Source organism: Trichosurus vulpecula, chromosome 2, assembly GCF_011100635.1.
Source record: "Trichosurus vulpecula isolate mTriVul1 chromosome 2, mTriVul1.pri, whole genome shotgun sequence".
NCBI lineage: Eukaryota > Metazoa > Chordata > Mammalia > Diprotodontia > Phalangeridae > Trichosurus > Trichosurus vulpecula.
The window spans coordinates 375321473-375345511 of NC_050574.1; the positions used below are offsets into that span (position 1 = coordinate 375321473).

The 24039-nt window shown below is 39.3% G+C and overlaps 1 protein-coding gene across 1 annotated transcript in view; it reads left to right on the forward strand.

The window, feature by feature from the left end:
- The first annotated feature begins 303 nt into the window (after window positions 1–303).
- MORC3 (MORC family CW-type zinc finger 3) overlaps window positions 304–24039 on the forward strand; it is a 71256-nt gene continuing 47520 nt past the window's right edge. Inside the window, exons 1-2 of the mRNA XM_036745478.1 lie at window positions 304–407; window positions 21885–21957. Coding sequence (XP_036601373.1) covers window positions 369–407; window positions 21885–21957 — 112 coding nt within the window. The 5' untranslated portion in view covers window positions 304–368. The remainder of the gene's footprint in view (window positions 408–21884; window positions 21958–24039) is intronic.

The following is a 24039-nucleotide window of genomic DNA, read 5'->3' on the forward strand; positions in this document are numbered from 1 at the left end:
AGATGACAGGGAGGGCTGGAAGCCAAAGGTCTTAATCCCCTACTTCTGTACTCAGCATGAAAAGCCTTGGGTCTTAGAAGCCCAGGCCCACCTTGCCTAAAGGCAGGAAAGGGTTAAAAGGTAGAGCCGGAAAGAGACTCTGCCTACACAATGAGCATGCGCTGCCCCGCCCATTTTCTTGCCCTTTCCTTTCATTTAACCTGTCCTGGGATGGCGTTCCTAGAGCTACGCGGGGGGTCATGGGAAGTGAGTGGGAGGAGTCTCGTCTCAGCCAAAGGCTCCGCCCCGGAAGTAGGTGGGGAAGCGTAGGTGCGGACTGCAAGTCGGGTTGCCCTGGACGCTGTTCTTGGCTTTGTAGCTGACCCAAGATGACGGCACCGACACAGAGCGGGATTCTGCTGAGCGCGGTGAGCTATCACGGCGGCGTGTGGGAGGCGAGGGCAGAGGCGGGGGCTGGTGACAGCTCGTCACTCCACCTTGGCCGTGGGCCTGCCCGGAGCACTGGGGAAAGCCTTGGCCGGGGCGGGTCTGAGCGAGGCTGGCGGTTTGACGGGGGGACGCTCGTACTGGAGAGTGGAACGTCCGCGCCCGTCTCCCGGGAGCAGCTTCCCCGGGCGCCCCTGGACGGGAGGGCGCAGCGGCCAAGTTTGCGGACCGGGCTTACTCGGCCTCCGGGCCCCCGAGTGGGCGGGGCGCCGCGCCGCTGCATAGTTTCGATTTCCTTTCCTCGGGCTCTGAGTTTTCTGACTCCGGGAGGGCGGGTCTCGGGCGCCCCTGCTCAGTCTGGACTTTGAGGGGCCGGGGTGTGTGTGGGGAGGGAAGACAAGGTAAGGCGCAATGGAGAGACGGGGCCATTCTGTCCGGAGACCCCTAAAAAAGCGGGCCCTTGGTAAGAGGCTTATGAGTTTAGGGAAGTGAAAGCCGAGAAGGGTAGGCCCTCGCTAGATATGAAACTTGTTTACGTTTTCCTGATTCTAATTCGTATTTTCTATTTTTTTTTTTAATTCCCTTACTCGTGGCCTCTCACCTAGGCAAAAAAAGCGCCCTGGTCAAATGGTCTCTTCTCTCCCGTGCGTCAGTCTTGAGAAGCTGGAGGAAGTTAAGTAGTGTTTCAAGTTACTCCGAACTGGGATACGGAGCAGTCTATAGATTGAGCTGTGTTTTGGTGTAGAAAGCTAGGGAATGAGGCGCGGCATTATTTATTTATGTATCTGTTTATTTTTGTTTGTTTTCGGAGGGGGAGAAGGAGGGCAATTGGGGTTAACTTGACTTGCCCAAGGTCACACACAGCTAGCGTGTCAAGTGTCTGAGGGTGGATTTGAACTCAGGTCCTCCAGACTCCAGGGCTGGTGCTCTGCTCACTGCGCCACCTAGCTGCCCGGAGGCGCTGCATTTATTTAGGATTCCGAAATCTCAAATCGACTCCAGCCAAATTATTCCCAAGTCTTTTTTAGCGTATGCCAGATGCCTTTTTCCGGTGAATTATTTCCACTGTCCCACCAAAATAAATCAGTCATCAACCCCCAATTCTGCAAATTCTAGTGGTTTCCCGTGACCTTTCCAGGATCAAATAAAAAAGTTTTGTTTTGCTTTTAAAGCCCTTTATAACCTGGTCTCAAACTACCCTCTCAGTATTCTTACACCATCTTCCCTTCCCCTTCTTCCCCCCCAGTACTTTTCGGTGTTGTGATACTGGCCTCTTCTATTTCACGAACACGGAACACCATCTCCTGGCCCCAGGCAATTTCAATGCCTATCTCACATGCTTGAAACTCTTCCTTCTCTTCTCCACCTGTCTTCCTTCAGATATCAGTTAAAATTCTCCCTTCTGCAAGAAGCTTTTCCAGGTCCTCTGTAATGCCGAGATTATCATCAGTCTATCTATAGAGATATATCTTGTTTATTGCTAGTTGCTAGCCTAGAGATAAGAGACTGAGTTATTTTTATCCTTTCTTTGTAATCCCTGTGTGCTGAGCCTGATACTGGCATAGTAGGTGCTTAATAAATGCATGGTCACATAGGGTTACTGTGAAGCTCTAATGAGGTAATATATTCAAATCACTTTGTAAACCTTAAACATTTGTAAATTTCAGCTATTATGGGGACAGAAGAGAACAAACATTTATTAAGCTCCTACTATGTGTGCTAGGCACTTTATAAGATTATCTTATTTGAGACTAACAACCCTTACCATCCCCTTTTTACAGTTGAGGAAACTTGAGGCAGACAGGTTAAATTGACTTGCTCAGGGTCACACTGATGCTGGATTTGAACTCAGGTCATCTTGACTGTCATGAGAGGTGCAGATAAAACAAAGATTCCTTTTTCCTTCCTACTTACAGGACCTACTCATATTTTTTTTTTCCAAATTTTGAAATCTTGTTCTCTGAGAGAAGTTCTGGCTTTTTTTTTTTAACTTGATTTTAAAATGAGTTTACAGTTAATAGAAGCTTCAGGATATTTCCCAGGGAATAGTAAAACTGTAGTTATAAAACTTTTTTTTTAATTTTTTTTTAATTTACACATTAATCAAGTTGTGGAGAAGAATTATGACCAATGGAATGAATCATGAGAAAGAAGAAACAGAACCAAAAAAGAAAACCAAAACACAACCCAAAAAACAAATACAAAAGAGAGAAAAAAAAAGGGGAGAAAAAAAAAGGGGAGAAAAAGGCAAGCATGAAGTGTGCCTCAATCTGCATTCATACTTCATAGTTCTTTCTCTGGGTGTAGATAGCACTCTCCATCGTGAGTCCTTTGGAGCTGGCTCTGTACATTGTGTAGCTGAGAAGAGCAAAGTCTGTCAGAGTTAGCCCTCACAGAATTCATATATCTGTGGTTGTATATAATATTCTCCTGGCTCTGCTCCGCTCACTCAGCATTATGTTGTGTGGGGTTTTCCAGGTTGTTATGAAAGTTATCAAACTTTTTAAAAGAGGGTTATGCATTATTTATTGACTAATAAATATAATTTATTATGGCATAAAATAGATCTACTCAAAGGCTGTGGTATTTAGTTGCTTTTAGTTGCTTTGATATTTGAGGTTGTTGTGGATAAAAAGAAGTAATTCTGTGTTATAGTCTAGACTTCTGCTTATTTTCAAAATGATTTGTTAAAAGTACTACCTCAGATCTACAGGGTCCATTTTACCGGGTTCCTGGGCCAAACCAATCCACATCCATGGGTCATTTGGTTGAAAGGATTGCCTCCTCTCTTTAAAGCAGATGGCAGCTCACTAGCTTAAAGTATTCTTAGTCTTGTTGATAGTGGAATTAAACAACCACAGTTAAGGTAGGACCTGCCGCAGATTTAAGCATTCAGGAGACCCTACTTGGGAAGAATCAGGTATGTATAGGCTGTTCTCTGAGGGAAACCATATGGCACAACAGAAAAGTATGCTGGATTTGGATCCTAAGGAGTTTGAATCCCTGCTCTGCTATTTTCTGCACCTCCTTTGTTTTGTAACCAGGGGCTAGACTTTTAACTTCTCTGTTCTTCACTTTCGTTTTTCTTTTGCAAAATAAAAATGGGTTGAACTCTGACTTCTCAGGTTCCTTCCTGCTTTAAATCTGTAACTGTAGGGGATATTCTCTCCCTTTCAATAAACTTTCCACTGAATCCATTACATAGCACTTTAAAACCTGTAAAGTGCTTTATGTCACTGAGCTGTACTACAACCTTGTGAGATAGTAGGTGATATGAAATGGTATTTTCATTTTGCACATAGACTTAGAGAGGCCAAGTGACCTGCCCATAGCCATGCAATCAATGTCATAAGTGGTGTTTGAATCCAGGTCCTACCTGCCTACAAGCTGAACATTAATACTGCTTCATATTTCTGTACCAATTTACATTTTGTTCTTAAATGTTTTAACATTTTCTTCTTGTGAATCATTTAATAATCAAAGAACAGAAAAGATACTGGTACTGAAATTGTGAAATTTTGTTATGTAGTCTTTTTTTCTTAAAGTGTATATTAAATTTAACTTGAAAGTAACAAAATTGCCTTGTTTGTGTCCTTTTCCAAACTAAATATTGTATTCTTCCGGGTTGTATTTTTAAGATTTTCTTGATGCTCTCTTCTCCCCCCTCCGCCATCACTCATTATTATCTTTTACATTTTATTTAATGCTTTACATGTTTTATTTGACTTGGTCCTCAGAATAATTCTATGTAGTAGGTAGAGCCAGTGACAGTTTTTGAGCAGGGTACTGACTGATGTAGTATCTTTGGTATTAAGATGTTTTTGGCCACAGTCTGGAGGATAGATTGGAAAAGAGTTGTTGTTGTTTGTCCTTAATTCTTGAAGAGGATGGTGACATGATGGAGTGATGCCATGACATGCAAGTGAATTGGATTTAGGTGAGGAAGGGCTGTGCAAAGTCATCAGCCTCACTTTCTCCTCTGGAGCCACATGAGGCCAGTTACGAGATACATCTCCGGACCATGGAGATGGTCCCAGATAAGGTGGAAGATCTTTTAAAGCTAAGGTCTTTATCCAGGATCTGTTTGACTGAGGAAACACCCATTGAGTGACTTAAAGCTAAAGTAAAAAAATGTGGCCTCTTTAACCTAGTCCAGGAAAAAAAATCAAACTGGAAGGGGAAGACCCTCGGGGTTTCTGGCAGGAACAGAAACAATTGTTATTTACATTCAGTCAATCTGGGGCCAATCAATGAAGTAGGGCTTGGCCTGGGACCTATTGTTGGGCAGTCTGTGAGGCCTGAGTGATTTGGGTTTAAGGCTTGGTCCTTAAGAAAGAACCTATAAACTCCAAGATTATCTTGATTGGAAAAGGAAGTGATTTGAGGTAGGAAGACCTAGGTGGGATGTCATTTTGACTGCCTAGAACACCTTTTACCTCTATAATCTTAGCCATCGTTCTAGATCTTCTTCAATTCCTAGACTTCCCCACCGCACTTCTATTGGTACATATTGAATTTGAAGTTTTAAATTTAAATTTCACAATTTGTTGTTCTGCAGAATATTTTTCTTATGGAAGGAAGATTGGCATATAGAAACAAAATATTCTTCCCAATATTTGCATGGCAAATTCTTTTCCTCTTCTAACAAAGGTTAAGAGTTTCCAGCAAATCAATTTAATAGCAAGGCTAGCAACTACAATTAGATTTTCCTTGTCTTAGTTTAGGATTAAATTATATTCTTTTACTTCCCCTACTTGCAAATTATGCAGATCAGTAGGCCTGGATTCTTGACCAAGACCAGACCCTAGATAAGCTTGAACTGGTTCAAGTGTGTTTGGCCTCTCTAATTCCCGACTGCCTTCTCAAAAAGCATGCACATGTGTACAAGCCTGTGACCTCTCACCTGACCGACCTTGAGGCCTGGTCTCTGCTAAAGCTGGGGTGGGGAGGGCAGGGAAGCACACCTTTAGTTCTGTGGAAACAAAACTCCTCCTCCCATTTCTTACAATAGGTAGTTGCTAGCCTTGCTATTAAATTGATTTGCTGGAAACTCTAACCTTTGTTTCTTCAGTTTCTATCCTGACACTAAAGCCCTCAGGGGAAATTGGCATTGTAGACTCTCTGATGGTCTAAGATAATGAACTTTTTGAAGTTTGCATTTTGAAGAAGGCATCTTTTTCAGTTGTCTTTTTAAAGCTTGAATAGAAGAAGTTAGCAGATAATGACCAATCTGGAAGCCATTCACAGGAACTTATTCCAGAAGAAATTAAGATTGTTGGAAGTAGAAGTAGAAAGGGAAAAGTGCAGTGCAGTCCATTATCTACAGTGCTGGAGAGGTAGACCAAAGCTATTTCAAATAATATGGATACGATTTAGTAATTGTAGTTCACATTTACTCCTTATAAACTATTTTTCTCACTGAGGGCAGTTGGGTGGCAGAGTAGATAGAGTCTTCCTGAGTTCAAATTTGGCCTCAGACATTTAGGAGTGGTGTGAACCTGGACAAGTCATTAAACCTTGTTTGCTTTGTCTGTAGAATGAGCTGGAAAAGGAAATGGCAAAACCACTCCAGTATCATTGCCCAGAAGATCTGAAATGGGGTCATGAACAATCTGAACTGACTGAACAAAAACAACGAATTTGTGAGAATAGTATCCGCCTCTTACAAGTAGAGAAATTTAGGCTTGAGGAGGTACTGTGACTTGCTGTCTGTCACACAAGTGTCAGAATTGGGATTAGAACTCAGGTCTTTTCCCCCCAAGACCAGTGCTTGTACTTTTGAGGGTTTTTTTAAAAAAAAAAGTACTTATTTGGATCCATGATGATTTGTGTATTTCTATGATTTGGCATATTTTTGGGTACAGATAGCCACCCATTGAGGGGTTTTTTTTGGAGGGGGGAAAAGAGCATTCTGCATAGTTTAATTTACTTCATTTCGTATGGCCTAGCTACAATGTCATCAAGTCCTTACCATTTCACATTGTATGGGTAAAAGAAATAGGAACTAGTTTGACTACCTCTTGGTAATTGTAAATTACATAAAATTTTTTTTAAAGCACAGAATTTTTTCCTTTACTCCTTCCTCCACTGAATGGGAAGGCAAGAAAAACAAAATCTGTTACAAATATGTATAGTCATGTAAAACAAATTTCTTCATTAGTCATATCTGCTCTCCCCAACCCCCCCCCCCCCAACAAAAAGCAAAGAAAAGAAAAAAAATGCTTCAATCTGGACTCTTTAGTCTCATCTGTCTGGAAGTGGAGAGCATGTTTCATCAAGAAGTGGGGTATTCCATTTTTGTACTATTTTTATATTTTCTTATATAGACTTATTGAACATATGCTATAGCCATTGAGTTGTGGTATAGCATTTCTTTAAATTTTTGTATAGACTTGTGATTTATCCATATAATTTCTTATATTTCCATATTTCATTTGTACGTGTAAAACATACTAGATAAATCACAAATTGTTTTTCTTCAGTATGATGGTAATAGTGCATTGTGAAGTAATAATTCATTTAAAACAAGAGCTTATGAAAATTACTCCCATGCTCTGGCTATCTGTTGATTTTAAACCAAGCCTCCTAGCATTTTAATTCTCTCATTTTTGTAACTTCTATTTGTAATGGCAAGTAAAGAGGGACTTTTTGTTGTCCTTTGTTTTGGAGTGCTTCTTAGCACTTGAGGCAATCAAGTGCCTCTGAGTCTTGCCTTTGTTTTTTTTTAAATCATTATTTATTTATTTAATATTTTTAGTTTTCAGCATTGATTTTTCATAAGAGTTTGAATTACAAATTTCTCCCCATTTCTACCCTCCCTCCCACTCTAAGATGGCATATATTCTGGTTGCCCTGTTCCCCAGTCAGCCCTCCTTTCTGTCACCCCGCTCCCCACCATCCCCTTTTCCCTTCCTTTTTTGTAGGGCAAGATAGATTTCTATGACCCATTGCCTGTATATCTTATTTCCTAGTTGCATGCAAAAACTTTTTTTTTTAACGTCTTCTTTTAAACCTTTGAGTTCCAAATTCTCTCTCCTCTTCCCTCCCCACCCACACTCCCTAAGAAGGCAAGCAATTCAACATAGGCCATATGTGTATCATTATGCAAAACCCTTCCACAATACTCATGTTGTGAAAGACTAACTATATTTTGCTCCTTCCTATTCTATCCCCCTTTGTCCAATTTTCTCCCTTGACCCTGTCCCTTTTCGAAAGTGTTTGCTTTTGATTACACCTCCCCCATCTGTCCTCCCTTCTATCGTCCCCCCTTTTTTATCTCCTTCCTCCTTCTTTCCTGTGGGGTAAGATACCCAGTTGAGCGTGTATGGTATTCTCTCCTCAGGTCAAATCCAGTGAGAGCAAGATTCACTCATTCCCCCTCACCTGCCCCCTCTTCCCTCCCAACAGAACTGCTTTTTCTTGCCACTTTTATGCGAGATAATTTACCCCGTTCTATCTCTCCCTTTCTCCCTCTCTCAATATATTCCTCTCTCATACCTTAATTTTATTTTATTTTTTTAGATATCATCCCTTCATATTCAACTCACCCTGTGCCCTCTGTCTCTTTGTCTCTCTCTCTCTATCTGTATAGATAGACAGATAGATAGATAGATATTCCCTTCAACTACCCCTAACACTGAGGTCTCATGAATTATACACATCATCTTTCCATGTAGGAATGTAAATAAAACAGATCAACTTTAGTAAGTCCCTTATGATTTCTCTTTCTTGTTTACTTTTTCATGCTTCTCTTGATTCTTGTGTTTGAAAGTCAGATTTTCTATTCAGCTCTGGTCTTTTCACTGAGAAAGCTTGAAAGTCCTCTATTTTATTGAAAATCCGTATTTTGCCTTGGAGCATGATACTCAGTTTTGCTGGGTAGGTGATTCTTGGTTTTAATCCTAGCTACATTGACCTCCGGAATATCATATTCCAAGCCCTTTGATCCCTTAATGTGGAAGCTGCTAGATCTTGTGTTATTCTGATTGTGTTTCCACAATACTCATTGTTTCTTTCTGGCTACTTGCAGTATTTTTCTCCTTGATCTGGGAGCTCTGGAATTTGGTGACAATATTCCTAGGAGTTTTTTTTTTGGGCTCTTTTTCAGGAGGTGATCGGTAGATTCTTTCAATTTCTATTTTGCCCTGTGGCTCCAGAATATCAGGGAAGTTCTCCTTGATAATTTCTTGAAAGATGATGTCTAGGCTCTTTTTTTGATCATGGCTTTCAGGTAGTCCAATAATTTTTAAATGATCTCTCCTGGATCTATTTTCCAGGTCAGTGGTTTTTCCAATGAGATATTTCACATTGTCTTCCTTTTTTTCATTTCTTTGGTTCTGTTTTATAATATCCTGATTTCTCATCAAGTCACTAGCTTCCACTTGCTCCAATCTAATTTTTAAGGTAGTATTTTCTTCAGTGGTCTTTTGGACCTCCTTTTCCGTTTGGCTAATTCTGCCTTTCAAGGCATTCTTCTCCTCATTGGCTTTTTGGAGCTCTTTTGCCATTTGATTTAGTCTATTTTTTAAGGTGTTGTTTTCTTCAGTGTATTTTTCAGTATTTTTTTGGGTCTCCTTTAGCAAGTCATTGACTTGTTTTTCATGGTTTTCTCGCATCCTTGTCATTTCTCTTCCCAATTTTTCCTCTACTTGTCTAACTTGCTTTTCCAAATCCTTTTTGAGTTCTTCTATGGCCTGGGGCCAGTTCATGTTTTTCCTGGAGGCTTTTGTTGTAGGCTCTTTGACTTTGTTGACTTCTTCTGGCTGTATGTTTTGGTCTTCTTTGTCACCAAAGAAAGATTCCAAAGTCTGGGCCTGTATCTGGGTGTGTTTTTGCTGCTTGGCCATGTTCCCAGCCAACTACTTGACCCTTGAGTTTTTTGTCTGGTTATGACTGCTTGTAAAGAGTATTTTGTTCCAAGCTTGAGGGGATGTGCTGTTGTTTTCAGAGCTATTTCTATACAGCCAGCTCTTCCACACCAGCACTCCTCTTGCAAGAACCAGCAACCTGGACCTGACTCAGATCTTAAGCAGGCTCTGAACTCCTGCTCTGATCTGCCACTTAGTTCCTCCCACCAGGTGGGCCTGGGGCTGGAAGCAACTGCAGCTGTAGTTCTGTAGCTGTACACCCCCCGCCCGCACCCCCAGCCCCATGGCTGAACCACGAACTCCTTTCACTGTGCCCCCTTTCACTCTGTCCCTGCAGCTTTTCCTACTAACCTTCTCTGTTGTCTTTGGTGTTTGTGGGTTGAGAAGTCTGGTAATTGCCACAGCCCACTGATTCAGGGCGCTAGGGCCTGTTCTGCCCAGCTCCTGGTTTGGTTGGTCCGGGCACAACCCACGCTGGGCTCTGCTCCCAGCTTTGTGCACGATAGACCTCACCCAGCGACCATCCAGGCTGTCCTCGGCTGGAGCCTTGCTTGCCTCTGCTATTTCGTGGGTTCTGCAGTTCTAGAATTTGTTCAGAGCTATTTTTCATCAATGTTTGGAGGGTCCTGGGGGAGAGCCCTAGGCAAGTCCCTGCTTTCCAGCCACCGTTTTGGTTCCACCAGCTTGCCTTTGTTTCTGCCAGCTTGCCATTGTTTCAGTCAAGAATCTTTGATTGAATTGGGAGTCTTTGATGACCTGCTTAGGTCACATGGGTTTGAGTTGCATGGTTGTGATGCCCTCTGACCCTGAAGAAGTGTATATATACTCTGAGGTTAGCATTTTGCTTGGGGCTTACCCACTGGAAGAGTGTCCAGTGATTTGACCAGACGAGACTCTGGGTAGCTGTTAAGGATCCTCCCAGCTTTGGTAACACAGATGTTGGTGCTTTTCCCTCTGGTAGCTGCGTATGTATTGCTATGGTTAGACAGAAGCCTGTAGATTGATATTTTCTCCGTTGGTAATTTCTGTTTGTATTTGCTCTGAAGTTCGGAGTGCTGACTTTTCCCCTGAACTAAGTGAATGATATATGTATGTTTAACTAAAGTGAATTGTAAACCCCTTAAAGTTGCTTTCCTTAGAAAAGCAGATCAAAGATCCCGTGCTAATAGCTCTCCTGTGTGCTGGTATTATTGGCCTTATGCAGCCATAGTTGCGGCAAGTAGCATTGTTGTTACACTATTTTAGCTTCAGTAATAAAAATGTGGTTATCTTTTTAGTTAGGTGAATGATGCCAGAATTTTAGCCTTGATTTTTGGCTTTCCATATAGTTTACATGGAAATCAGTTAAATTATGTATTAAATTATAGTTAAATCATATGATTCATTCACATTTGTAGAAAGTACCGTACAAATCTGTTTTTCTAACCATTGGCTCTCTTTGATTAGATTTGGTATCAGTCATACATGCAGGAGTTTGATACTAATTAAGTGTGTTCAAGCTTGGAATTTATTCTGGAATTCTGTGTTATACTTAATTAGAAATAAAATGCCCTGTGTGCCTATTCAGATACTCTTTGACAGTTATCTTTAGGAACACAGTATATGTTGGGGGAATACTGATTTAACCTCATACAGTTAGGTGGTGCAGTACATAGAGCATCAGGAAGACCTAAGTTCACATTTGACCTCAGATACTTATTAGCTGTGTGACCCTGTACAAGTCACTTAACCTCTGTTTTCCTCCGTTTCTTCCACAGTAAAGTGTGTGGATAATGACAGCACCTACCTATCAGGATTTTCTGAGGATGAAATAAGATAATAATTGTAAGTACAGGGTGTTCTGAAAGTCTGGACACAGGCAAAAATACATATTTTTAAGAAATTAATGAAATTTTCAACCACATTTTATTTAATTGGAATATTAACAAATAACATCTTCAATATGATTCCTATTATTTGTGATGCAAAGTTGGTGCACTTTGCAAGATTCACGTGAACTCGATAAAATAGCTCCACATTACCGTCAATTTTCTTATGTGTCCAGACTTTAGGTTCACCCTGTACTTAGCACAGTGCCTGACACATAGTAAGCACTGTATAAAAGTGAGCTATTATTATTTTCATTATCCATAATTAGCGAATAGTCCCTCCTACATAACTCCCCCCACCTCCCAAATCAGAAAAACTGTGAAAAAAATAACACTACTAAGCATATGTTTTTCACTTTTTGTTCAGGACCTGATCACATAAATTGGTTGAGTATTGAATAACAGTTAATATTTTGAATCAAATGTTTATTTTTATTGGCTTCTGCTCCCAATTGCCTCACTTTCCTGTCTATCCTGTTCCATCTAGCTAGAACAGACTGGTATTGAAAATAATTTTTTATGTATTTAAGTTTGTATACAAGTTGAATCTTTCCCCACCTTTCCCCTTAGTATATAAGCTTACTTTGGCTCTTAACAAATTGTTGACTTGAATGAAGGAGCACCCAATTTAGATTTTCTGCTTGAGTAGGGATCTGATTGGCAGGACCTATGATTTCATTAGTCTAGAGACCTCCCTGGAGAGTAGGGTTCCTTAACTTTTTTTGTGTTATGGACCCTTTTGGTAGTCTGGAGCCTATGGACTCCTTCTCAGTATAACATTTTAAACTATAATAAGATACATAGAATTATAAAGGGAGACAATTACATTGAAATAAAATTATCAAAATATTTTTTTGGGAGGAGGGATCATATGAACATTTTTATTTCATTTCAAAATATTTTACTAATCTGGTAAAAATGCATTATCCCTGAATTTGCTTTTAGTAATTAGTGAATTAGTAAACACATACTATCCAAATGCATACAATGATGCCTTATTGTACCAGAATTCTCAAAAATAAAGTGATAATATTGAAAAGAATATTTTCTAGAAATTAACTCAAATATGATCCCTTTGAATAAATTTTATACTAAACTTCTCTCCCATGTGGATAGAGCACTGGACTTGAAGTGTTCAGGAAGACCTGATTTTAAACTTGGTCTGAGACATATAGTAACTGATCTTCACAAGTCACTTAATGTCTCTATGCCTCAAAATAGCATGTACGTTTTCAGGTGCTTCTGAGGATCAAATGTATTGAACTATTTTTTAAGAAAATGCTATTCACATCCAGAGAAAGAACTGTGGAGTCTGAATGCAAATAGAAGCATACTGTTTTCTCTTTTGTTTTCTTTCTTGTGGTTTTTCCCTTTGGTTCTAATACTTTTTTACAACATGACTAATGTGGAAATCTATTTAGTATGATTGTATATATGTAGTTTATATCAGATTGGACACCATCTTGGGAAGGGGGTATCGGAGGGAGGGGGAGAAAATTTAGAACTCAAAAATCTTATAGAAATGAATGTTGAAAACTAAAAAGAAATAAATAAAATTAAAGAAAAAAAAAGAAACATTCATAAGTCTCTGCTTAAGAACCCCTGCTGTAGAGGAAGAAGTTTAGGTACCTCCCCGTAGTAGAGACAGGTTCATTGGTATAGGGCCCTCTCTGTAGAGCAAGGGTTCTTTTTCCTAAATATTTTAATAATTGTATTTCAGTAGAATTGTTTTCCTTTGTAATCCTTTGCATTTTATTTTATGCATTTTAAAAAATTCTGAGAAGAGGTCCATAAGCTCTACTAGATTGCCAAAATGGCTCATGACACAAAAAAGGTTAAGAACCTCTGTTGTAGTGAAAGGTCAGTTGGTATAGGGAGTTCCTGTAGAGGAGGGTTGACAACTTCTCACAACTTGAATTTGGAAGCTGCAACAGAACCCTGAATGGTTAAATTATGTAACTCAGGGCTACCCAGGAGTACAAGTCAGAGGTGGGATTTGAACCTAAGTGTTCTTTGCTCCAAGGTCAGCTCTCTGTCAACTATAACATGCTTCTTTGAGTCATCAGAAGAATTGAAAGAGCATTGAAAAAGGGGGAAAATTTGAAGGTCAGTTATATGCAGCAACTGTTTTTGTTAGTGTCCTCTAGATGAGGTTCAGAGGGAACCCAAAACTATTGGGGTCATGGGGTTGTCTGGAAAGAATTCACAGACTCAACCCATCTTCTAGTCAAGTGGTAAAAGTTTATTGTGATGCTTATAAAGTGGGCAGAGTTCCTTAGGGAACTCTCAACCTGATGGGGGGGGGCAGGGCAATGCTAAAGCTTATATAGGAAAAATTCAGTGAATGGTGGGCCAAGGATGCTAATTAGGTGATTAGACAGGAATTAAGGAGTGGTCAGTTCTTTTTTTTTTCTTGCAGGGGGGAAGGCAGGCAGTTGGGGGTAAATGACTTGCCCAAGGTCACACAGCTAGTGTGTCAAGTGTCTGAGGCTGGATTTGAACTCAGGTCCTTCTGACTCCAGGGCTGGTGCTCTACTCACTGCCCCACCTGGCTGCCCTGAGTGGTCAGTTCTTAAAGGAACATGCAATCTTTGTAATTAGTGCAGAGTTTACTATGGGAAACCCCATTATGAGAAGCCTGGGTTGGGAATGGATGGGGTGGAGGCATAGCTGAGAGGGAGCCCAATGAGGGGTATGTTTTTAGGCCTGCAGTGTCATTAAGTCAACCAACCAATGGCCATCCTGTCTATCAAGAATCAATGTCTTGTTAGGCAAGATGGATTGGGGAGTGGATGTATATCTTGTCTTCTGAAATGTATACTGTGACTGAGGGAGTCAGTATAAAATAGCCCTGTTTATGCAAGAGAAATTCTACAGAGGTCACCTTGAACAGGAAGAGATAGTTTGCTTCACTGGGGCCACTTCTGAGTTATTGCCAGAGAAATGGTCTTTGTGCTGGGGCCTAAGCACCCCATCACTCTGAACTTTATTTGATCACAGCCCTTTAGTAAAAAATTTTTTTGGACATACATACATATGTATGTAGTCAGAGCAGTACAGATATATGCAATACATATATGTACACACATGTGTTGCTTTTACTACATATATTATTGCTCAATACACATGTATTGGTCTTACTAAAATATTTAGGTATTTTTATTGAGAACAATGCAGTTGAATTCAGTTTGTGATGCAGGGATTTCAAGATCTGGTTCTTAAGTTTAGTTGAATTAGGTTGTATGCATGCTTTTATTTCTCTCGAGCTCTCATGGGTGGATGTGGAGCTACAGTTGGAACTGAGCTTGCTTTTGGGTTAGGCTGCACAGATTATAAAGCCTTAAAGCAAGGAGGTGCCCCTGACTTAGGATGTCTTTGCAAGCTTAATCTGGTCTTGTAGGGTCTGACACAGGAAGAGTATTTCAGGTTCACTCATGGAGCTTCATAGAGATTTATTGGTATGTCAGTCCAGAAGGGCTCAAATCGTCCTCTCTGATTGGCCAGCCAGGCTTTTGGGTGATGAAGGCCTCAAGCTGACTGGCATTCTAAACTAAGAACATCTAAGCTGCAATATACTGAAAACAAAATAGTGATTTTAGATTTAAATACAAATAAATTTAAATAGAAGTTTTAGGTGGTAGGAGTGAGAAGGGTTTTTAGGGAATGCTGTAGGAGCTAGTGCTCCCATTATCAGCAGCTTCCTTTGAGAAGACTGGGCTAGAATAAAGCTGATTATTAACCCCTCGGAAGATGTCTGCTTGTCTGACCAGATCAAGAGTGAACCTGTTAGAGGCTGGAGTTCCAAAACTCCATTGCTTCCTGTGTGTTACCTGTGAAACAAGCACACACCTACCTGTTAGAATTTATATGGCTTCCTTCAAGACCCTGCTTAAATTATGTTTTCTGCAGGAGGCCTTTTCAGGTCCCCCCAGGTTCTAGAAGCCTTCTCTCCTCTAAAGTTTATTTTCCATCTATTTTGTATGTATGGTGTGTACCTCTTCCCTATTAGGATGTACCAGAAAATATGTTCCTTGAGAATATAGACTTTTGTCACTTTTTTGTACTCCAGTGCTTAGCAAAGTGCCTAACACATAGTAAACATTTAATTAAGGTTTGTTCATTGATTGGTATCTCAATTCTGCCTACCTTTGAGCTCCTACCCCAGGATCACACCAGTAGTATAGGTCAGAGGCAGACATTGAACTTAGTTCTAGCCACTAATCTATGTCTAATTACTAAACAAATATATATCTTAAAGCTCTCCAGAGAGACAACTAGCACCTAGAACCTTTTGAAATTTACAGATTTGGTAAATAATCAATTATTTTTAAAAATCATTTTGACTTCCTGCTAAATTTATTTTTAATTGCCATGTATCGGAATTTCGTGGTTCATTGATTTTTCAGTTGTGACCCCATAGGGGGTTTTCTTGGCAAAGATACTGGGGTGGTTTGCTGTTTCCTTCTCCAGCTTATTTTACAGATAAGGAGACTGAGGGTCATGTAGCTAGTAAGTGTCTGAGGCCAGATTTGTACTCAGGAAGATGAGTAAGATTGGGTCTTCCCATCTTGCCTACAATTGAAGTAGAGGAGCTCCTCATGGGCCTGATCCCACTACTGATAGGCATGGAAATTTTGATCTGTTCTATTTTCTGATGTAGGCCAATTTTACCCCTCCTAAAGCAACCCAGTGTCCCTCCATACCCCTCCCCCTCCAGTGTCAGCTCAAAATTCCTGAGGTCAAGAGATCTACCAGTCTGAGCCTTCAGGATAGTTGGGATTATATTCCTGAGCCACCATTCCTGCTGTTTTTATTAACAGGTACTCAAGGAATATAGCACTAATAAATAAAATTAGCAAACCAGATCCAAATTTAATCTTAAAATACTTAACAACTTAACCCTCCTTTTCACTCATCTTTCACACAAAATTGGCTGATTTTACTTGACCTAACTTCTTAACCTTTGACAGAGGTGAAATTGAGAAATTAGAAGCAACGACAGGAGAAATAATGGGCTTTACATAGAAATAGACAGTTATCCCTTTATGTAAGTAGACCTCTAGATTTTTATGTAATATGAATTTGCCACAGACGTGGCCAAGGAGGCAGGAAGAAGCAGGGCTGTGTCCCTGTGAAGGGAGGGGGCCAGCAGATGGTTTAAGAACTCATGGGGACAAACCAGAACAGAAGGAGGAACATGTCTAGGCCAGCAATGTAGGACCTGGCTGGAATCGAGGGGAAGAACAAGGCTGGGATGGCAGACACGTGGGGCCCTGGTGTGGATACTGACAGGAAGAGGGATGACATGGGGACAGACATACACTACCAGAGCAGAGCCTGAACACATAGGCAGGTGGGCAGAGTGGGGCAAAGCGCTCCTCTTGGGGTTCTGAAGTCTCAAGCCAAGCCCCCAGATGGTGGAAGTGGTCTCTTATATGTTCTACTTTCACTTGGAGGGTGTTTTTTTTTTTTTTCTGGTGGAGTGAGGGTGGGAGGCCTCAGAGCATGGATTGAGAGACTAGAGGAGAGAGAGCACAATATTGTATAATTCAGTTAACATAGGTGTTTTTTTGGAATGTAGACTTCTTTCAGAATTCTTTACAGATCATAGTGTGAATTTAAGTAAAAAGAACTCTCTAATCAAAGGCTGACTAAACTGTATTCTGTCTAGATTTTGTAAAGTATGGTCTCATGGAAAGCCTTGGTTGATGGAATAAACATGATAGTTCAAGTTTATTAAGCACTTTACTTGAGATAGTCCTTTCACACATACATTACTTTGTTCAGTCCTTACAACAGCCTTGTGAAGTACATTATATAGATACTGTCCGCACTTTAGAAATTAAGTCACTACATGGTGGCAGACCAAAATTTGAATGAGGTCTTCAGTTCTGGGGCTCTTGATTATCTTAAAATACTGCCAATTCATGCCAGGCTTAAAAATTTTAGGCTCATAGATTTAGAACTGGAAGAGGTCTTAAGGATCATATAGTTCAAACCTTTCATTTTACAAATTGAGAAACTGAGGTCCAGAGAAGTGAAATGATTTGCCACATAGAATAAGCAGTAGAGCCAAAGTTTAAACCCAGGTCTTTTGACTCTGGATACAGCACTCATTTCACTGTACCCTGACACCTCTTATGTAAATGCATGCTTATAAATCTTTCAAAAAATTATGAGTTTGACAAACATGAACTTTCTGTATACAAAGAACAGAAAAAGAGAAGTAAATACGAAACCGTGAATCTTTTTTCTACATAGCATCTTTGGATTACTTACTTTGAGGTTACTTCCCCAATTCCCACTTGTGGTGGTCAGACTTTTTCCTTTTAGAGTTCTAGGTAAGGATACCACCATGGGCTAGAACTCCTGAGGGAGCTGCACCTCCCATGGACTTCCTGTTGATTAAGAAGCAGGCTTAATTACTTTTAGAAATGGCACTTACTAAGCACATAATAGCACAAAGACAGTCTCCCAAAAGTCTGGGGCACCTTTCACATGCACAGAGTATCTGGAGTTGGGGAGAATAGGCATAGACTTTAAATACAACAATGATGAGGTACATGTGTCAGAGAATACAAATAAATTGTGTGAATGTAATGGAATACTATCGTGCCTTACATAATGAAAGGGGCAGTTTTTGAGAAATCTGGGAATGCTTGTATGTAAACTAGTATGTAAATGTAAAAACTAGTTTGCAGAGTGAAGTTAGCAAATCAGGAGAACAATTTGTACAATAAATTTGTAAAGATAAACAACTTTGAAAGACTTAAATCTGATCAGTGACCAACCATGATTACTGAGGACTGATGATCTATGATTTATGATGATGAACCTTACTCCTGACAGAAAGGTGGTATACTCAAGATGCAAAATGAAACATATTTTTGGACATGATCCATTTGAGAATTGTTGTTTCTTGATTAACATATTTGTTAAAAGGGTGCTCTTTTTTTTTCAGTGAGGGAGGTGAAGGAGAGAAGAGAAAAAAAATTTGTTAATTAAAAACGAAAAAGAACATGTAAGGCAAAAGGACAACTCAGATTTCTTGGTTACTGGAAATCTTTGTGATGTCCTCATGAAGTTTCCCTCAGGTATAAGTTATTTTCTGGGTTTTTCTTAGAGTACTGAAGCTACTTTTCCTCAGTATGTCTAGTTCATAATGTAGATGTTGCCAGTTACCATCTGGGAGACTGCTACTGTCATTGGTTGTCTTCCTAAGTATTAAATTTAGCATGGCAGTACTGACACTCTCCAACTTGTCTGTCCATCTCTGAACTTCCTTCTGCTTTTTTCTGTATATTGTGAAACCCAAAAAAAATTTATTATTTTAACTCTGGAACTTAGCATGTGTTGTGAATTTTAACTTTGCAACATTTCTGAATATGCCCTCTGTGTGTGATATAGGTTCCTCATCATCTTATACCTGGACTATTGCAGTAGCCTTCTGGTGGGACTGCCTGCCTGGAGTTGTGGGCCCCAAAATACGTCCAATCTACAGTAAAAGAAACTGAGGCAGAAGTCTGAGCCAATAACTATTTATTAAAAGGACCTGGACCCCTTTAATGAATAGGACTGCATTTCCTCGTGATCTGAGATTCCCCCTTTCTCTAGGGCCTTGATTTTATAGTATGTGGTAAGATGATACAGAGATAATGCAGAGTAAAATATAGGATCTCATTGGTTGACAAACCTGTACCTTGACCCTCCAGGAGAACCTACAGTTCAGCCTAGGGTTATTGAGCTCATGGCAGATAGTAATGGTCATAGGATGGCAAGGCAAAGGTCATCCATTGGTTACATGGTCATGTCCATTTACCCATGTTGGGCAGTAGAGGAATGGAAGGACAAAAATAAATGGGTTTGGGCTTTCCATATCATTAAGCCATCTCCCCCACATGGGGCATCTCTACTACTCCTGGGCTTGGTCACCTTGACTGCATTTTGTCCCTTCCAAAGAACCAAAAAAAGAAAAGGGTAAAGGTCTTCTAGTTCACTTTCTTTGGTTAAAGTGAACTTACATTTGGCTCTGGAGCCTAATATACAGAACTTTATGATATAAGAGCACAGTTGTCCAAAATGCAGCCTGCCTACAAGCATAGAAATTTACATAAATGCTTTAGTAAATGAAGCTGAGCTACTGCAGGGCTCTCACTAAAATGGCAGATCAAAATATATTGTGTATTGGGGCAGCTAGGTGGCGCAGTCAGTAGAGCACCGGCCCTGGAGTCAGGAGGACCTGAGTTCAAATCCGGCCTCAGACACTTGACACAAGTACTAGCTGTGTGACCTTGGGCAAGTCACTTAACCCCAATTGCCCTGCCAAAAAGCAAAAAAAAAAAAATATATATATATATATGTATGTATATATATATTGTGTATTGTTTCAATAAAAACCTAAGGTTGGACAGGCCTGATATAAGAGTATAAAAATGAATCCAGCTAACCTTATCTAATTATCTCTAAATATATGTAAAATATATACTAATGTTAACTGGTCAGACTGACTTAATGTATGTTAATGGACACGTATAATAAAAGTAACCACTACCCCTATGGAATCACACTTAATTGAATAATAATGATTGAAATAAATTAGGGGTCAAATTAATTATTTGACACAGAGTCTCTCCCTACTCTAATCCATCCTTCATTTGGCTACCAGAGTGATTTTCCTGAAGCACAGATATGTCCTTGTTATTCTCTTTTCCCCCTCAGTAAACTCCAGCGGTTCCCTGTTGCCTCCAGGATCAAATAAAAATGCTCTGTATGGCATTCAAAGTCTTTTATAACCTAACCCCCTCCTACCTTTCGTCTTCTTATATTTTCCTCTACTGACTCTGATCTAGTGTCACTGGCCTCTTGGTTGTTTCAGGAACGACAGAACAAGACACTCCTTGGCCATCTCTGGCTGTCATACTCCCTCCTCAACTCCGCCTACTGACTTCCCTGTCTTCTAGGTGCTCAAGGAGTTCACAGTACTGTGGGAAGGGAGATAGCATGCAAACAAATATGTACAAACATGCTATATAGGGGATAAATAGAAAACAATCCCATCTTCTGCATTAAGCTTCCTCAACCTTTCTTAATTCTAGAGCCTTCCCTTCGTTAATTATTTTCCATTTATTCTATGTATAGCTTGTTTGTATGTATTTGCATGTTATCTCCCTTCCCATTGTATTGTGAGCTCCTTGAGCATCTAGACTGTCTTGTCTTCTTTTGTATCCTCAGTGCTTAGCATAGCTCCTAGCACATAGTAGGAGTTTAATAAATATTTATTGATTGATTTGCCAATCTGATGAGTGTGAGGTAGAACCTCAGAGTAGCTTTAATTTGCATTTTTAAATTATTTATGATTTGGAGCATCTTATCATATATCTGTAGGTATCTTGAATGTTTTCCTTTGACAACTTTGACTCTCCTTTGACTATTTATCAATTGGAGAATGGCCCTTCTTAAAAATTTGAATCACTTCCTTATATATCTAGGAAATGATGCCTTTATCAGAAACTTTTATGTAATCAATATGGTGCTAATGTTGATGTAAGGTATTCAGAGGTAGTTATAAAACATGGTAAAAGTCTGGAAAGTTTTTCCACTTTGGTGTTGCTATTATTTATTTCACTGTGGATCTTCATGCTCTGAACAGTTCTAATAAAATTTAAGTTTTTTGAGAGCAAGAACTGTTTTCCTTTTTTTTTTTTTTTGTATGCCCAAATCCTAATACTTTGTATGTTGTAGGTGCTTGTTGAAATGAATTGGATTGAGTTTGCATTTCATCTACCATTTCAAAACAGTTGTGAATCAACTTTTGCCTCAATTCAGTAATTTTCTACCTAAATAGGTAGATGCAAAAATAAATTAAAATATCAAATCTGATTAGAATTTAAGTTAAGATGCTTATTGTAAAAAGGAAAAAAGGATCTATTTAAAAGTAATTTTTAGATAACTCTTAGGAAAGAAAACATTAAGAGGCAGTACTGGAAAGACCATTGGACTTTGTATCAGAGGATTCAGATTCAGATTCCTTTAACACTACTTGTTCGACCTCATACAATTCATTTAACCTCTGTATACCTCATTTGTTTATCTACAAAATGAATGGATTAGACTAGATTACTTCTAAGGTCCCATGCCCCAGGTCTCTGAGCTCTGAGAGGTGAAAAGAGGGGATGTGTTGTTATTATAGACTATAAGAGGATTTATACATCCTCAGGTGGTGCTTTAACTTTGAATGGCTTTTATGCCAGGAAAAATGTTCAAATCTTAAATCACTACAGTAACTTTATAGGAAAATGTTTCAAAGTGAGGAAGTCCATAAAAAGACTAACAAGCCTTAACTTAATTCAACCATCATCCACTAATTTGAAATGCTTCATGTTTGTTTTAGTACATAAGACTTTGGAAAGGGTTGTGGAGCTCCCTTCTAGTGAGGAATTGATTTGTACATGGTTAGTAGGAAAAGTTACTGTAGTATTCCTTTAATATTTCCTAATGCAATTTTGTAAAAAAAAAAAAAATGAGTAGAGAGGGACTCTAATCTAGAGACAATACTGGCTTTTTGTTCCTTTAAAATAGTTTAAAATTTGTGTCAGGAACACTGGGTTTTTTGTTTGTTTTTGGAAACCAGTTGACTCAAATTCGTAGAACCCCAAAGATTGCTCTTGTTTAAGACTTGAGAAAATATAGATTGTACATAACTTCCTTTTTTCTTTTGTTTCAGCTGTGTCCAAAGTTTTTGCATACAAATTCTACCAGTCATACGTGGCCTTTCAGTGCAGTTGCTGAACTAATAGGTATGTAACTTGCAATTTCAGTAATAGGTTTTTTTACACCTGTTTAACAAAAGAAATTTATATGTGTTTATATAGCATGGGTTTAGATAAATGAATTTTTATGGCAGAGCTCATGGAATGGTTCATAAATGAGACTGAAAACTCAACTTAAAATATGTTTGCATAAAGACAAAGTGGGATAACTAGATTTGCTTCTTCTCAGTACAAGGTGAGTGAAATCTGGGGAAAGGTTCCAAAACTATTTCCATTATTGACTTACGCTGTAAGCTTATTTACTCAAGACAGACTCCATGAAAGCTCAATTTACATACATATGTATAGTTTGAAGATTGATTCACTTTTGCCAAAAGTCTATATAGGAAATGCTTCTCATTTCAAAATAAGCTATCCTTCTGGTGATAAAGGAAGTATGTTGACTTTATGATAGGAAAAAAGAATAAATTCTTGCTCAGTTCAGAAGGCATTAGGATGAGTCATAGTAATGATTAGGAAGCCACAAGACTTTACTTGCCTTTTCATGAATATGGAAAATACTGCTTTTTAAATTTCTAAATCCTGATCCGCCAGTTTAGGATTATGGGATGATAGATTTGGAAGGCGTTTCAGAGATCATTTAGTCCCACTTCCTCATTTTACTGGTGACAAAGCTGAAACCCAGTGAGGTTAAGTGGCTTGTTGAGGGTTACAAAACTAGTAAGTAGAGTTAGAATTTGAACCCATATCCTCTGACTCAAGATTCAGCCTCCTTTCCCTGTGGCCTACTTCCCTGTCAGAAAAGTAAATGTGCTTATTTTGTCATGACCTGTTTCTGATAAAGCTTTTTTGGCCTTTGATGATCACTGCTTCCTTTTCTAAAATACTCAGAAACAACCCCTTTAATAGTGTGTTTAGAATTCTGCCAGGTACTTTAGCCTATGGGCTTATAATTTTTCAGTAATATAATTATTCAGTATTCTTTACATTTTTGCATATGAGAACATTTGCCCTTTTCTAGTCCTATGGTACCTCTGTTTTTCTCCCAACATCTTTCAAAAAAGGTCAATCATAGTAGCTCAGCAATTACAGAATTATGGTTCTAAATAAACTGGGTGCTATATGATAACAGTTCCTTTGGACTAGTGGTGTCAAACTCAAATAAAAATGGGGACACTAAACCATACTTAAAGGTCCCTGCTGGCTTCATATTGATTTAGAAAACCACATATTAATATTATCTTTTCTATTGTATATTTATTTTAAGTATTTCCCATTTACATTTTAATTTAGTTTGGGGGGAAGGAGTACTGGCCATGTGTTTGATCTCTGCCTTAGACTTAGACTTCAGCTCATTGAGGGACCTTGCTCTCTCAGGATGACAAAATGATACCCTGCTAAAGTTTAGTGCTAAGGTACCAGTAATCAATACTCATCACTTTCTAAGTAGGATTAGATTTCACACAGCACCTGTGGATTGTTACAAACATTTATTGGAGTACAGAAAGTTTCTACTTCAGACAATCCAGTTCCTGCCTCTGTGGCAGGGGCTCGTACCCTTTTTTGTATCATGACAGTCTGGAGAAACTTAATACAACTGTGGTTTGTTGCCTACATTTGTTATTGAAGGAAGTGCTAAATTTCATTTAGGTCCTAGAGAAAATAAAGATTTTTCCCCCTTTCCAAGTTTATGGACCCCTTGAAAACTGCCCATGGCCCCTATCCATGTTCCCAAATTAAGAACCCTCCTCTCTGGGGATCAACCAGTTAACAATTCATACACTATATGAAGGGCTGGATATATAAATGTGAGGCAGTCCTTTTTTAGGAGGCTTATACTATGCAGCCAGCCTGCATAACATGTGGCCAAAGTGGCCTGTGGCTAGTATGTTGTGCAGGCCTGTTTTATCTCCTCTATGTCTTTTCAGGGAAATCCTTTCACAGTGCCTGCAGACTGAATGTTGTGATGGCCTGTTCTACAGGAAAAACATTTCTATCTATTACTTAGCTACAGATGTTATAGAAACCTTTTCCCGTTTTTTACATCTTATTCTTCCTACTTCTAACTACCTCAATACTGATTAGGATATTCACTGTCTCTTCATATCC